The sequence below is a fragment of the Rhinopithecus bieti genome, unplaced genomic scaffold (genome assembly GCF_001698545.2).
Source record: "Rhinopithecus bieti isolate Rb0 unplaced genomic scaffold, ASM169854v2 scaffold_20170, whole genome shotgun sequence".
NCBI classification, from domain to species: domain Eukaryota; kingdom Metazoa; phylum Chordata; class Mammalia; order Primates; family Cercopithecidae; genus Rhinopithecus; species Rhinopithecus bieti.
Genome location: NW_016810097.1, coordinates 363455 through 380709, shown reverse-complemented (window position 1 = coordinate 380709; position 17255 = coordinate 363455). Strand labels below are relative to the sequence as shown.

The 17255-nt window shown below is 38.1% G+C and overlaps 1 protein-coding gene across 1 annotated transcript in view; it reads left to right on the top strand.

Annotated features, from left to right (window-relative positions):
• KCNH8 (potassium voltage-gated channel subfamily H member 8) overlaps nt 1-17255 on the top strand; it is a 401018-nt gene that overhangs the window by 361591 nt on the left and 22172 nt on the right. Inside the window, 1 exon segment of the mRNA XM_017891320.1 lies at nt 14336-14374. Within this exon segment, the coding sequence (XP_017746809.1) occupies nt 14336-14374 (39 nt within the window).

Below are 17255 nucleotides of genomic sequence, written 5' to 3'. Positions count from 1 at the left end.
TTAGGAGGATTCCCTCTTTTTCTATTGATTGGAATAGTTTCAGAAGGAATGGTACCAACTCCTCCTTGTACCTCTGGTAGAATTCGGCTGTGAATCCGTCTCATCCTGAACTTTTTTTGGTTGGTAGGCTATTAATTGTTGCCTCAATTTCAGAGCCTGCTATTGGTCTATTCAGGGATTCAGGTGTAAGTTTGAAGACCATGTCACTTTTTCTAAACAATATTTAAATTTACATTTAATCTTATGTTTAGAAACTATTCTCAACCTTCAGTTTTATCACAAGAAAATGTTTTTAACTGCTATATTCGTTTGAATAAACTTTTGAATAAATAAAAAAAAGAAAGCTACTCAAGATATTCAAGTAAAGAAATCATTTCAGCAGACAGTCTGCGGTCACTTCTAGCTTTAAAATGCTGAGTTTCCAATAAAAAAAATTCCCGTCAGAATCTGGATTGGTATGAAGTGTTAATCGTCTGAATAAATATATCATAGTGCTCTTTCATAGCATAAGTGATTAATACTACATGTAAATGAAATTATTCAGAGAGTCTCTCAGATTGCTGGAAAATTACTGATTATATGCATATATATGTGTGAGTGCGTGTGTGAATGAAGTACACTTGATTATGCCTCACACTTTTTAAAAAATGTTCAGCCCTTATTTTAGATATACAGGGTACATGGGCAGGTTTATTACATGGGGATATTGTACCAAGGTAGTTAGCATAGTACCCAACATGTAGATTTTCAACCCATACCCCCCTCCCCACTCTCTCTAGCAGTTCCCAGTGTTTATTATTCCTATGTTTATGTACATGTGTACTCATTGTTTAGTTCCCATTTGTAAATGAGAACATGTGGTATTTGGTTTTCTGTCCCTGCATTAGCTTACTGAGGATTCTTGCCTCCAGATTCATCCATGTTGCTGTGAAAGACATGATTTCATTCTATTTTATGACTGTATTACTATGGTAATTTATTACTGTGGTGGATATATACCACATTTTCTTTATCCAGTCCACCACTGATGGTCACCTATGCTGATTCTATGTCTTCGCTATAGTGAGTAGTGCAGTAATGAATATATGAGTGAACATTTCTTTTTGATATAGTGATCTATTTTCCTTTGGGTATGCACCCAGTAATGGAATTGCTGGGTCAAATAATAGTTCTTCATTTTTTGCAAAATCTCCAAACTGCTTTCCGCAGTGACTGACCTAATTTACATTCCCAGCAACAGCGTTTCCTTTTCTCCACAGCTTTGCCAGCATCTGTTGTTTTTTGACTTTTTAATAATAGCCGTTCTGACTAGTGTGAAATGGTATCTCATTGTGATTTTGATTTGCATTTCTCTGATGATTAGTGGTGATAGCTTTTTTCATATGTTTGTTGGCCACTTGTGTGTCTTCTTTTGAGAGGAATCTGTTCATGTCTTTTGCCCACTTTTAATAGAGTTGTTTGGGTTTTGCTTGTAAATTTAAGTTTCTTATAGATTCTGGATAATCAGACCTTTTTCAGATGTGTAGTTGGTAAATATTTTATCCCATTCTGTCGGTTGTCTGTTTTCTCTCTTGATAGTTTCTTTTGTTATGCAGAAGCTCTTTAGTTTAATTAAATAGTACTTGTCATTTTTTGTTTTCACTGCAATTGTTTTTGGGGACTTGGCAAAAAATCCTTTGCCAACACTAATGTCAAGAAGAGTACTTCCTAGGATTTCATCTAAGATATTTATAATTTTAGGTCTTATACTTCTATCTTTCATCCATCTTGAGTTAATTTTTGGATGTGGTGACAGATAGGGGTCTAGTTTCATTCTTATGCATATGGCTATCCATTTATTGAATAGGGAGTCCTTTCCCATTGCTTATTTTTGTCAATCTTGTGGAAGATCAGAGGTTTTAAACATGTGGCTTCATTTCTGAGTCTTCTATTCTGTTCCATTGGTCTGTGTGTCTGTTTTTGTACCAGTACCATGCTGCTTGATCATTATAACCTTATGGTGTAGTTACAAGTCAGGTAGTGTGATGCCTCCAGGTTCATTTTTGTTGTTGTTGTTTAGAATTGATTTTGCTGTTTGGGTTCTTTTTTGGTTTCATATGAATTTTAGAATAGTTTGCTCTAATTTTTTGAAGAATGATATTGGTAGTTCAATAGGAGTAGCATTGAATCTGTAAGTTGCTTTGGCCAGCGTGGTCATTTTCATGACACTGGTTCTTCTAGTCCTTGAGCATGGAATGTTTTTTCGTGTGTGTGTGTGTGTGTGTGTGTGTGTGTGTGTGTGATTTCTGACTTTTGTGATTTTCCTCGTAGAAATCCTGCACCTCTTTGATTAGCTGTTTTTCTAGGTATTTCATTTTCATTGTGGCTATTGTAAATGAGATTGTGTTCTTGATTTAACTCTTAGCCTTGATATTATTGGTGTATAGAAATGCTACTGATTTTTGTATATTGATTTTTGTATCCTAAAACCTTACTAACATTGTTTATCAATTCTCGTAGCCTCTTGGCAGAGTCTTTAGGAATTTCTAGATATACAGTAATATCATCACAAAGAGAGACAGTTTGACCTCTTGTCTTCCTGTTTGGATGCCTTTTATTTCTTTCTCTTTCTTAACTGTTCTGGCTGGGACTTTCAGTACTATGTTGAACAGGAACAGTGAGAGTGGGCATCTTATATGGTTAGGTTTTGTGTCCCCACCCAAATCTTAGCTTGAATTGTAATCCCCAGGTGTTTAGGGGTAGACCTGGTGGGAAGTGATTGGATTATGGGGCAGTTTTCTCCATGCTGCTCTCGTGATAGTGAGTGAATTAGATCTGATGGCTTTGCAAATGGCAGAGAGAATCACACACTTGCTTGTCTCTCATGCCTGCCGCCATGTAAGATGTACCTGCTTCCCCTTCTGCCATGATTGTAGGTTTTCTGAGGCCTCCCCAGCCATGCAGAACTGTGAGTCAATTAAACCCCTTTTCTTTATAAATTACCCAGTCTTAGGTAATATCTTTATAGCAGTGTGAAAATTGACAAATACAGCATCTTTCTTTTGTTCCAGTTTTCAAGGGGAATGGTTTTAGCTTTTGCTCATTCCATGTGATATTGACTGTGGCTTTATTATTGATGAGTCTTATTATTATTTTTCCTGCTCTACACGGCATTATTCTTCTTATGTTATTTATATTACAAATTACATTTTTACATGATGAACCATTAATATAGCTTGTTTTATTATAACTTTTATTTTAGGTTCAGGGGTACATGTGCAGGTTTGCTATATACATAAACTATGTATCACAGAGTTTTGGTATATAGATTATTTCATCAGCCATGTACTAGCCTAGTACCCAATAGATATTTTTTCTGATCTTTTGCCTACTGTCACTCTTCACCCTCAAGTAGGCCCCAGTGTCTGTTGTTCTCTTCTTCGTTTTCTTGTTTTTAGTGCCACTTATAAGTGAGAACATGCGGTATTTGATTTTCTGTTCCTGTGTCAGTTTGCTTAGGATAATTGCCTCCAGCTCCACCCATGTTGCTGCAAAGGGCAGGATCTCATTCTCTTTTGTGGCTGCATAGTATTCCATAGTGTATATGTACCACATTTACTTTATCCAGTGATATGTGTCCCCACCCAAATCTCGTCTTGTAGCTCCCACAATTCCCATGTGTTGTCGGAGGGACCCAGTGAGAGATGATTGAATCATGGGAGTGGGCCTTTCGTTGCTGTTCTCTTGATGGTAAATGGATCTCATGAGAGCCAATGACTTTAAAAACAGGAGTTTCCCTACACAAGCTCTCTCTTTGCCTGCTGTCATCCATATAAGATGTGACTTGCTCCTCCTTGCCTTCTGCCATGATTGTGAGTCCTCTTAAGCCATGTGGAACTGTAAGTCCAATAAACCTCTTTCTTTTGTATATTGCCCAGTCTTGGGTATATCTTTATCAGCAGCATGAAAACGAACTAATACATTCAGTCTTCTATTTATGACCATTTAGGTTGACTCCATGTCTTTGCTATTGTGAACAGTGCTGCAGTGAACATACGCATGCATGTGTCTTTATGGTAAAATAATGTATATTCCTTTGGCTATATACCTGCTAATGGGATTGCTGGATCAATTGGTAGTTCTGTTTTTAGCTCTTTGAGGAATCACCTCACTTCTTTCCACAATAGTTGAACTAATGTATACTCTTACCAACAGTATATAAGTGTTCCTTTTCCCCCATAACCTCACTAGCATTTATTTTTCAAATTTAATAATGGCCATTCTGACTGCTGTGAAATACTATCTCATCGTGGATTTAATTTGCACTTCTCTAATGGTTAGTAATGATGAGCATTTTTTCATATGTTTTCTAGTCACTTGTATGTCTTCTTCTGAAAAGTGGCTGTTCCTATCCTTTGCCCACTTTTTTATGGGGTTGTTTGTTTTTGCTTATAAATTTGTGTGAGTTCCTTATAGATTCTGGATATTACACTTTCATTGGATGCACACTTTGCAAATATTTTCTCCCATTCTGTAAGTTGTCTTTTTACTCTTTTGATAGTTTCTTTTGCTATGCAGAAGCTCCATACTTTAATTAGTTCCCACTTGTCAATTATTGTCTTTGTTGCAATTGCTTTTGGCATCTTTTTCATGAAATCTTTGCCAGGTCCTATGTCCAGAGTGGTATTGCCTAGGTTGTCTTCCAGAGTTTTTATAGTTTTGGGTTTCACATTTAAGTCTTTAATTCATCTTGAGTTAACTTTTGTTTATGGTGTAAGGAAGGGGTCCAGTTTTAATCTTCTTCATATGGCTAGCCAGCTATCCCAGCACCATTTACACCACTTATTGAATAGGGAGTCCTTTCTCTGTTGCTGGTTTTTGCTGGCTTTGTTGAAGATCGGATGGTTATAGGTGTGTAGCCTTATTTCTGAGATCTCTATTCTGTTCCATTGGTCTATATGTCTGGTTTTGTACCAGGACTCTGCTATTTTGGTTACTGTAGCCTTGTAATATAGCTTGAAGTCAGGTAACATGATACCTCAGCTTTGTCCTTTTGCTTAGGATTGCCTTTGCTATTCAGGCTCTTTTTCAGTTTTGCACAAATTTTAAAATATTTTTTAAATTGCATGAAGAATGTCATTGGCAGTTTCATAGGAATAGCATCTGTAAATTACTCCTGTGCAGTATGGCCATTTTAATGATATTGATTCTTCCTAATCATGAGCATGGAGTGTTTTTCCATGTGTTTGTGTCATCTATGATTTCCTTGAGCAGTGTTTTATAATTCTCATTGTAGAGATCTTTCACCTCTCTGGTTAGCTGTATTCCTTGGTATTTTACCCTTTTTGTGTCAATTGCAAATGAGATTACACTCTTGATTTGCCTCTTAGATTGGATATTGTTAGTATACAGGAATGCTACTGATTTTGTACATTGATTTTGTACCTGAAACTTTGCTGAAATTATTTATCAGATCACAGAGCTTTTGGGCAGGGGTTTTCTAGATATAAAATTATATCATCTGCACATAGGGATAGTTTGATTTTCTCTCTTATTTGGAAGCCTTTTATTTGTTTATCTTGCCTTATTACCCTGGCCAAGACTTCCAGTACCATGTTGAATAGGAGTCGTGATAGAGGGCATCCTTGTCTTGTTCTGGTTTTCAACAGAATGCTTCTAGCTTTTGCCCATTTAGTATTATATTGGCTGTGGATTTGTTATAGATGGCTCTTATTATTTTAAAATATATCCCTTCAATGACTAGTTTATTGAGGGTTTTTTTACATGAAGCAATGTTGAATTTTACCAAACACCTTTTCTGCATCTATTGAGATAATCATGGGTTTTTTACTTTAATTCTCTTTACGTGATGAATCATATTTATTTATTTGTATATGTTGAACCAACTTTGCATCCCAGGGATAAAGCCTACTTGATCATGGTGAATTAGCTTTATGATGTGCTGCTGGTTTCAGTTTGCTAGTATTTTGATGAGGGTTTTTGTCTGTGTTCATCAAGGATATTGACCTGAAGTTTTCTTTTTTTGTTGTGTCTCTGCCATGTTTTGGTATCAGGATGATGCTGGCCTCATAGAATGAGTCAGGAAGGAGTCTATCCTTCTCAAATTTTTGGAACACTTTCAGTCAGAATGGTATCAGCTCTTCTTTATACATCTGGCATAATTTGGTTGTGAATCTGTCTAGTCCTGCACCTTTTTTTGGTTGGTTGGCTTTTGATTACTGATTCAATTTTGGAACTCATTATTGGTCTGTTCAGGGATTTAATTTCCTCCTGGCTCAGTTGTAGGAGGTTGTATGTGTCCAGGAATTTATCAGTTTCTTCTGGATTTTCTAGTTTGTGTGCATAGAGGTGTTTGTAGTAGTCTCTGAGGGTTTTTTGTATTCTTGTAGGGTTAGTGGTAACATTCCCTTTTTTATTTCTAATTGTGTTTATTTGGCTTTTCTCTCTTCTTTCCTTTGTTAGTCTAGCTAATGGTCTGTCTTATTAATTTTTTTAAAAACCAACTATTGGATTCATTAATCTTTTGTATGATTTTTCATGTCTTAATTTCTTTCAGTTTAGCTCTAATTTTGGTTATTTCTTATCTCCTGGTATATTTGGGGTTGGTTTGCTTTTGCTTCTCTAGTTCCTCTAGTTGTGATGTTAGGTTGTTAATCTGAGATCTTTTTAACTTTTTGATGTGGTTGTTTAGTGCTATAAACTTCCTCTTAACACTGCCTTAGCTGTGTCCCAAAAAGTCTGGTATGTTGTGTCTTTGTTCTCATTAGTTTCAAATAACTTTTAGATTTCTGCCTTAGCTTATTTACATAAGACTCATTCAGGAGCAGGTTGTTTAATTTCCATGTAATTGTATGGTTTTGAGAGATTTTCTTAATGATGATTTCTGTTTTTATGCATTGTGGTCCAAGAATGTAGTTGGTATGATTTCAGTTTCTTTGAATTTACTGAGGATTATTTTATGTCTAATTTTGTGATTGATTTTAGAATATGTGCCACGTGGCAATGAGAAGAATGTATATTCTGTTGTTTTGTATATTTGGGTGGAGAGTTTTGTAGACACTTAACAAGTCCATTTATTCAAGTGTTGAATTCAGGTCTTGAATATCTTTGTTAATTTTCTGCCTGAACAATCTGTCTAATACTCTCAGTGGGATATTGAAGTCTCCCACTATTATTATGTGGGAATCAAAGTCTCTGTGTAGGTCTCTAAGAACTTTCTTTATGAATTAGGTGCTCCTCTCTTGAAGGTATATATATATATATATATTTAGGATAGTTAGGTCTTCTTGTTGAATTAGACTCTTTATTTAATGTCCTACTCTATCTTTTTTGGTCTTTATTGGTTTAAAGTCTGTTTTGTCTGAAATTATGATAGCAACCACTGCCTTTTTCTGTTTTCCATTTGTTTGGTAGATTTTTCTTTATCCCTTTATTTTGAGCCTGTGATTGTCATTGCATGTGAGATGGATCTCTTGAAGATGGTATACCAGGGGGTATTGCTTCTTTCTCCACGTTGACACTCTGTTACTTTTAAATGGAACATTTAGCCCATCTGCATTCCAAGTTAATATTTATATGTGTGGATTTCATCCTCTTATGTTGTTAGCTGGCTATTATATAGATTTGTTTGTATGGTTGCTTTATAGTGTCTGTGTACTTAAGCGTGTTTTTGTAGTGGCTGGTATGTTTGTTTGTTGTTTGTTTTTCTTTCCATGTTTAGTGCTCCTTTCAGGACCTCTTGTAAGGCAGGCCTGGTGGTCATGAATTCCCTCAGCGTTTACTTATCTGAAAAGGATCTTATTTCTCCTCCACTTATGAAGCTTAGTTTGACTGGATATAAAATCCTGGGTTGAAAATTTATTTTCTTTAAGAATGCTGAGGTACTGGTACAAAAACAGACATATAGGTCAATGGAACAGAATTGAGAGTCCAGAAATAAGGCCACATACCTACAACCATCTGATCTTCAACAAAGCTGACAAAAACCAGCAATGGGGAAAGAACTCCTTATTCAATAAATAGTTCTGGGATAACTGGCTAGCCATATGCAAAAGATTGAAACTGGACCCCTTTCTTTCACCATATATAAAAGCCAACTCAAGATGGATTAAAGACTTATATGTAAAACCCACAACTATAAAAACCCTGGAAGGCAATTCAGGCAAATACCATTCTGGACATAGGACCTGGCAAAGATTTCATGACAAAGATGCTGAAAGCAATTGCAACAAAAGCAAAAATTAACTAGTGGGATCTAATTATTAAAGTAAAGAGCTTCTGCACAACAAAAGACACTATCAACAAACAGCCTACAGAGTGGTAGAAAATTTGTGCAAACATGCATCTGAAAAAGGTCTAATATTCAGCATCCATAAAGAACTTAAACAAATTTACAAGCAAAAAAAAAAAAAAAAAACAACTCCACTGAAAAGTGGGTAAAGGCCATGAACAGACACTTTTCAAAAAAAGACATACAAGTGGCGAACAGTCATATGGAAAAAAACTCAATATCACTGATCATTAGAGAAATGCAAATCAAAACCATGAGATAGCATCTCACATCAGTTAGATATCTATTATTAAAAAGTCAGAAAATAACAGATGCTAGAAAGATTGCAGAGAAAAAGGAAGAATGCACTGTTGGTGGGAATGTAAATTAGTTCAACTGTTGTGAAAAGCAGTGTGCAGATTCCTCAAAGAGCTAAAAGCACAACTACCATTCAACTCAGCAATCACATTACTGGGTATATACCCAAATGAATATACATTGTTCTACCATAGAGACACATGCACACATATGTTCATTGCAGCACTATTCACAATAGCAAAGATACGGAATCAGTCTACAAGCCCATCGATGATAGACTGGATAAAATAAAATATGAGATGTATTATATATATGTATGTGTATATATATACACATATATATTGTGTGTATATATGTGTATATGTGTGTATATATGTGTATATGTGTGTATATATGTGTATATAGTGTGTATATATGTATATATACGTATATATGTGTATATATGTGTATATACACACACATACATACACACACACACACCATGGAATACTACACCGCCATAAAAGAGAATGAGATCCTGTTCTCTAAATGAACATGGATGGAGCTGGCGGCCATTATCCTAAGCAAACTAATGCAGGAACAGAAAACCAAATGCCACATTTTCTCACTTGTAAGTGGGAACTAGATGATGAAAACACATGGACACCAAGAGGGGAGCAACAGACACTGGGACCTACCAGAGCGTGAAGGGTTGGAGGAGGGAGAGGATCAGAAAATATGAGTAACAGGTACTAGGCTTAGTACATGGGCGATGAAATAATCTGTACATCAAACCCCAGTGACACAAATTTACCTATATAATAAATGTGCACATGTACCCCTGAACTTAAGATAAACTTTTTTTAAAAAAAGAGAATGTTGATACAGGCCCCCAATTTCTTCTGGTTTGTCGAGTTTCTACTGAAAACTCTGTTGTTAGCCTCATGGGGTTCCCATTGTAGCTGACCTATCCCTTCTCTCTAACTGCCTTTAACATCTTTTCTTACATTTTGACCTTGGAAAATCTGATGACTATTTTTCTTGGGGATGTCTTCCTTTGTAGTATCTCACAGGAGTTCTCTGCATTTTCTGAATTTGAATGTTGGCCTGTCTAGTGAGGATGGGAAGGTTTGCCTGGATGATATTCTGAGATATGTTTTCCAAGTTGCTTGCTTTCTCCCTAGCTCTTTCAGGAACCCAGTGATTCATAGATTTTGGTCTCTTTACGTAACCTCATATTTCTCAGAGGTTTTGTTCATTCTTTTTTATTCTTTTTTATGTATTTTCTGTCTTACTGAGTTATTTCAGAGAGCCAGTTTTCAAACTCTGAGATTCTTTCCTCAGCTTGGTTTATTCTGCCGTTAATACTTGAGGTTGCATTGTAAAATTCTTGTAGTGTGTTTTTCAGCTCTTTGCTTCTGTTTTATAATGGCTATTTCATCCATCAGTTCGTGAATCATTTTATGGTACTCATTAGATTCTTTGTATTGGGTGCTGACTTTCTCCTCAATCTCGATGGTGTATGTTCCCATCCATATTCTGAATTCTATCTCTGGCATTTCAGCCATTTCAACCCAGTTAGGAACCCTTGCTGGGGAACTAGCGTGGTTGTTTGGAGGAAAGAGGCCACTCTGGCTTTTTGAGCTCCCAGAGTTCTTACGCTGGTTCTTTCTCATCTGTGTGGGCTGGTGTTCCTCTAACTGTGGTGTAATTTGGGTATAATCAGTAGGTTTCATTTCTGGATGTTTTCAGAGGGCCGAGGCTTTGTGCAGGGACTTTATTTTTAGCTGAGTTCTTGTCTTTGGTTTCACAGAGGAGCCTATTACCAAAAGTATTTTTGGTGTTGAAGTTTGTGCTGTGATCCAGTACGTGGTGCTTAAGTGAAATGGCCAGTAGGTAGGCACTTGCTTGGCCATGTGGCTCCTCTGTATTTCCTCATGATTGAAGCTGTGCTCCCTCTCAGCACTCTGACAGTGTGAGCTCCTCTCCCACTTGAGTGCTGGCTGCAGATCTCAGTTTGACTCTCCTGGGCTGCACACTGCAACTCTGGGGTGAGCTCAGGCTTTATGTGGCCTCCTCAGCTTGGAGGCAGCAAGGCCAGGGACCTTAGCAGTGGCTGTGACAGAGGGCCTTTCTCTTGTCTCTGGGGGCTCCACTCCAGAGAAATGCAGAGTTGCTACCAATCAGTATAATCAGCCAAGGTTGGGGTGGCTGCACTGGGGGCCCAAGCTGGGGGTGCCCTACCGATAACAAGCAGGGAGAGTGGGTAAGTCATAGGGTAGACAGACTGGCCTCTTCTCCTGAGGGCAACTGCAGCTTCCTAGAAGTGTGGTTAAAGCACTCAGGATCTTTGTGCCTTTCCCAGTCCGAGGGCAGCAAGAGCAGTACCACTCTGCAAGAGCAGTGGCCATGGGAGTGGGCCTTCAGTTGTCTCTGGGACCTCTGTCTCAGAGAAACACAGAGCCCCTGCCATTGGAAATGTTCAGTCAGGGGATGAGACAAATGCACTGCTGGCCTGAGCTGGCGGCCCTGCTTGGTGAAGAATGGAGGTTGGAGAGCTTATAGGGAGAAGAGACTGAGCTTCTCCCCGTATGGTGGCTGTGGTGTACTCAGAGCACATGTGAAGCCCTCAGACTGTTTCTTCCCTATACCAAGGGCAGCAGGAGCAGAACCACTGCTGTGGCAACAAGAGGGGCTGTTGATTGCCTCTGGGAGCCTTCACCAGGGAACCTCAGAGCCAGTACCAGTGGGTGTGCTCTGCTGTGATGAGGAGGCTGATCTGTGGTCCGGAGCCAGAGGCCCTGCCTCATGAAGAGTGGGGGGCCTGGGCTCACAGGGAAGAGGGTCTGGATTCCTCGCCTTATAGTGTGTAGTGTGCTGAAGGTGCCAGCATAGTGACTAGGCCCTTTGTTCCTTCCCCACCTCCAGAGCGGTTAGGGCGTTACCACTGCAGCTGCAATAGCAGAGGGATTGTGGGTTTTCTCTGGGAGTTCCTGCTCTGAGAACTGCAGAGCCACCTCCAACTGACAGCTTCAGGTGGGGACAGGGTAGTTGTGTTGGAGTCCCAGGTCACAAGGGCCGCCCCGTAAGGAGAAACAGGATCGGAGACCTGTGTGGAAAAAGGTCTGGCTGCTTTTTCCACAGGGCAGCTGCATTGTGCTGGGGATCTGCACCAGTCCCTTGTCACCACGCACCCTCTGGAAGCCTGAAGGCAACAGGGGCGAGGGCTGCAAGACAGCAAAAATGGCGGCTTGCCTCTGTGGGCGCACCGTCCCAGAAAAACACGGAGCTGCTACCTGCCCAAGAGATGGCTCTCACTATTTTCGGGTATATTCCTCTGACGACTAATCTGGGTTATTATCATGAAGGCAAGTTGATTTTATTCGCATCTGTTGAGATGATCATTCGGATTTTGCTTTTAATTCTGTTTATGCAGTGAATCACATTTATTGAATTGTGATGTCAAAACAGCCTTGAGTCCCAGGAATAAAGCCTTCTTGATCATGCTGTATGAACTTTTTGATGTGCTGCTGGATTCAGTTTGCTGACATGTTGTTGAGGATTTTTATGTCTATATTCATCAGGGGTATTGGCCTGAAGTTTTTCTATTTTCATTGTGTCTATGCCAGATTTTGGTACTAGGCTTATTCTGCTTGACTCTTGACCATCAGTACATTTGGTGAAAGATGAGATAAGGTTACCTTGGGTAACAAAGATATCAAAAGGTAGGAGGAAGAAAAATATATTGCATGCCGAGCACTTAAAAATAGTATTGCATTTGACCTTAATAAGAGCCAATCTGGTGTTCATTTCTCTGCTTAGTCAGTTATTACTTTGCAGCCATCACCAAATCACTTAACTCTAATTTGGTCCTTTCATTTCCTCTTCTGCAGAATAGAGACTAAAAATACCTATATTGTAGGATCACAGTGGGAATTAATGTGCATAATGTCTGGGAAACACATTAATTATCACAAAATAATGTGATAAGGGCTCTTATCACATGATGTATAAATAACTGATAGGAAATAGGATAATAATAACTGTAATGTTGGTCATAAGCTCTTACTACTCAAAATGTGTCTCCAGGGCCAGCAGCACCAGTATTACCTGGGAGCTAACTAGAAATTAGGAATTTCAGGCCCCACCTCACACCTCCCATGTCAGAATCTGCATTTTAAGGAGATCCCTAAGTAATTCATGTGCACATAATATGTTTGAAAAGCACTAGTATAGAAAAATGACTCTGGGATTCAGCAACTTGGCAGAACTCATCTAGTGGTAAACCAGACAGCTGGAAGCTGCTAAGGCCAGCATCTTTCTCTTATATCTCTAAGGGTATCTGTGATTGGAGGTGTTCAGGCTTCCTGAATCCCATTGTGATGTTCTTCTGTAATCCAAGCTATAAATGAAAGGCTTTTTACAAACATGTTTTCATGTCTACCACAGTAGCAAGAACACCATAATTTTGTTTTATTTTTCACATTTTTAACTATTCAGCTGTTTTATTTGTCACCATTTAGTTAGGGAATTATCACAAAACTTATGTCTAAAATGCATCTGATTAATGCATATTTAGGCAGCTAAGCAGATGTAGAATTGGTTGACTGCTATCATAAAATTAAACACTGATGAAACATATATTTGCACAGCAATAATGATCCTGGCATTTGTATAAATATAACAGATCTATTTCCCTAATCATCTAGGGAAAAAAATGAGGGGAGGGTGACAGAATTACCAAATATGTCTGGCTTTTTAGGCAGATCATTTTCAAGTACAAATTTTTTTCATGTGAATAAAATCATGTTAATTAATAGCATCTATTACCACATTAAAATGAAATAATATATTTGAGCAAAAACAATGTAGATAATATCAGAAGCATGTTTCCAGGTCATGTTATAATTTCCAGAGCTTCTTTGTACATCGTGGAAGGTGCATGTTTTTAATATACTCCTCTATAGTGCCATAGTTTGATTTTATACAAAATGTGTCCTGAGATTCAAGCCTAAGTGAGTAAGATATACATATTTTTCCCCACATTTTAGCATCTCTGAAATTTAAATCTGTCTTACAATTGATGGTACATCAACACTGTTTGGCAGCAGTTTTTCTTCTTTTTTTGTAATCAATGGAATATTTGATTCAATTAGGGGATTAGGATTCCCAGTAAACTGAAACCTAGTCCACAGGGATTACCACAGTGAGATAGTGGAAAACAAGTGGAACAAGATAGATAGCTCATGCCTATGAGCGTTCAGGCAAAGAGAGGCCAATAAATAGAAGTAATGAAATTAAGTAAGAAACGATTTCATAGATTTCTATTTCCACAGAGATGGAAAGAAAAATCAAGGAAGATAAGCAAATTTAGCAAAATAGCAAGAAAGAAAAATAGGGAGCTACAGAAAAAAACAGGAAAGAGAACGAAGCATCAAGGTGGAAAATACAGCCAATAAGCCCACTATTGTGGTCATTATTTCCTAGGTGTGGCATCCTGTGGTAGACATTCAACTTGGTGCTCCTTTTCTCATTACACACACCTGATCAGTAGTGGTCCTAGAGGGTAGGATGAGGCAGTTGTTTTTGGCACATTGTAGAAGGTGTTTTCTCTTATCTAGCCTGCACAGGTAGATCCACACCCCTTCCTGTGCTCCTGCCCTCCTGCAAACTCTGTACATACTTCTCTTTCCTCTGCCTGCTGCGTTTCACCCAGCCCCAAACCACCAGAAGACGTACAATGATTAACACTACTGTTTGTTCTTTCAGGTGATATCAAGACTATCAAACAAATCTACAGTCTCACAGGTATGGCTTTTGTTAAAGAGCAAAATATTTATCTAAAATCTGGAGGATTACCAATAAATCTTTCTCTTCAGAATTTCATGTATTTATTTTTTACTTTCCCTACTTGACTTCCCAATGAGAGATGTGGCAACTGACTTGCTTGAGTTTGAGTGTAGAGGAGAATTGAAACTCATATTTCTATGGAAGCATTTTATAGTTATCGTTATAAAGCAGTTTGTTACCAAAACATGCCAAATGTAAAGTCCTAAGGTGTTGATCTTAAAAGTACTTTCATTGCATTTAAAATTGGTAGTCAAACTTTTTCTTGTAAATGTCAATAATGCTAAAAATATGGTTGAGAGATATTCTGGAACCCCGTTTTACGATTCAATGAACTTTTAAAACAGTTTCAACTTTTAAGAACTCTCTAATTTCAAGAAAAGTTTCCCGAAAAAACTGATTTGTTAAGATTATTAGCTAGACTTTTATTACCAATAATCCTGTGACACAGAGGCACGCAAATAGATCAAATTACATAATGCATTATGAAGACATTAAGAATTTACTGAAGATGATGGTGGAGAAGGGTCAAATAGGGTTAATTTTTTTTTTTAATTATACTAAGTTCTGGGTTACATGTGCAGAACATGCAGTTTTGTTACATAGGTATACATGTGCCCTGGTGGTTTGCTGCACCCATCGACCCATCACCTACATTAGGTATTTCTCCTAATGTCATCCCTCCCTTAGCCCCCCACCCCCGAAAGCCAACTGTGTGTGATGTTCCCCTCCCTGTGTCCATGTGCTCTCATTGTTCAACTCCTACTTATGAGTGAGACCATGTGGTGTTTGTTTTTCTGATCTTGTGATAGCTTGCTGAGAATGATAGTTTCCAGCTTCATCCTTGTCCCTGCAAAGTCATCCTTATTTATGGCTGCATAGTATTCCATGGTATATATGTGCCACATTATCTTAATCCAATCTATCATTGATGAGCATTTGGATTGGTTCCAAGTCTTTGCTCTTGTGGATAGTGCCACAATAAACATATGTGTGCATGTGTCTTTATCATAGAATGAGTCTCCCTCTGTTGTACAGGCTAGATTGCAGTGGCGTGATCTCGGCTCACTGCAACCTCTGCCTCCTGGGTTCAAGTGATTTCCCTGCCTCCACCTCCCAAGTAGCTGGGATTACAGCCATGCACCACCACATACCACAAATTTTTTTTTTTTTTTTTTGGTATTTTTTAGTAGAAACGGGTTTCAACGTGTTGGCCAACTTGGTTTTGAACTGCTGACCTCAAGTGATCTGCCTGCCTCAACCTCCCAAAGTGCTAGGATTACAGGCCCACTTTTAATATTACATTGGGAAACTTCTTAGAAGCTCTTAAAGCATTTCAGTGCTTTCATTCAAGTTTCTCCTGGCACTAGTTGTCTTTTCTCTCTCATTTCTACAAAATCCTCCTCAGCAACAAGCAAAAAGGCCTTTATGTTCCATAAATGTCTTTATGTCTTAACTCTTCTCATCAGACAGCTTTTCCTTTCTACTGCACTGCTTTCACCCCAGACCTTTCTATATTCCCTTTCTTATGAAAAAAAAAGAGACATTTTTGTATTTTTTAATTTGAATTCCTCTGCCTTTCATAGAACTCTGAAAATGAAGATCTGTCCCAAGACTACAACATCCTACACTTTAAACAACAACAAAATCCTCCTGTATAATTTAGGCTGAAGTTAATTTGTAATGTTAAAACCACCAGAATAACAGGTGTTGTTTCCCTCTCGTAGACAAGTCCAGAAATGGAAAATATAAAAGCTCCCATGTGTCAATAAGGTGCCAGGATGTATTATTTATTATTTTTGCATCATCATTCTCAAAATATGGTTTCCTTCTCCAAGATCTCCTCATTCTCCACGGGGGCTGCTGAACATACATTCACTTAATCCAGAGTACAAACAAAAGAAATGTGCAAGAGTAAGATAGAGGTTACAGTGTTTCTATGAGCCTTTCTAAAAATTTCTTAAAACCTGTTCACTTATATGCTACCATCTCATCACTTAGTCTCATGGCCAAACCAAGTGGCAAGGGAACCTGAGAAAGGTAATCTTTGTGGAGGGTGCATTGCTGAGAGTTCTGTTATCTAAGAAAGAAGGGAGGATATTGCATAAAAGGAAGCAACCAGAACTCTTTGTAGCACTTGCCACAGTATAAATGTTTTCATTTTCTTTATGATCATCAGCATCGTGTAGGCAAGCATTTATTAAACTCACTGCACATTGCTAAGTGCTTGATTTTCATTATCTAATATCTAGTGTTTTCCTCACACCATTCCTAATTTACACATGAAGAAACCAATAATTTAATGATTATATTGTTTGATCGAGGTTACAGCTAGTAAGTCACAGGACTTTTTTTTTTTAGGACTGTGTAACTGAAAGTTCATGCATTTCAACCACTAGACTTTGTTCTGTTTCCCCTTTAGTCAGGACAGGTTTGATGGAATCTAGTCATTTGTAACTTTGAAGTGGCTGTCCCAGCAAAGTATCATGAGCCAAATTCTACATTTGTGTAACTATGAGTAGAAAAACCCTAGTGCCTTCATGAAAGCATTTTCCAGGAAGAAAATGAAAAGATACATCAGTTGAGAAGGAAGAGTTCTGTGGTTGAACTTTATGGCAGTGTATAACAGGTGAATCCAGCTACATGCAGAAAGCAGCTGTTTTTATATAGATGGCCTGAAGAAAGTAACTGATACTCCTGCACGGAGGCTAATGTGAGGCTGAATATTTAATAATATAATAAACTTAGGTCCTGCCTGCAATGATGGCAGGTGGGATAATTGATTATTGGTATAAGTAATGTCTGCTGCCCTGATTGTGAGTCAGTATCTAAGCAGCTTGTC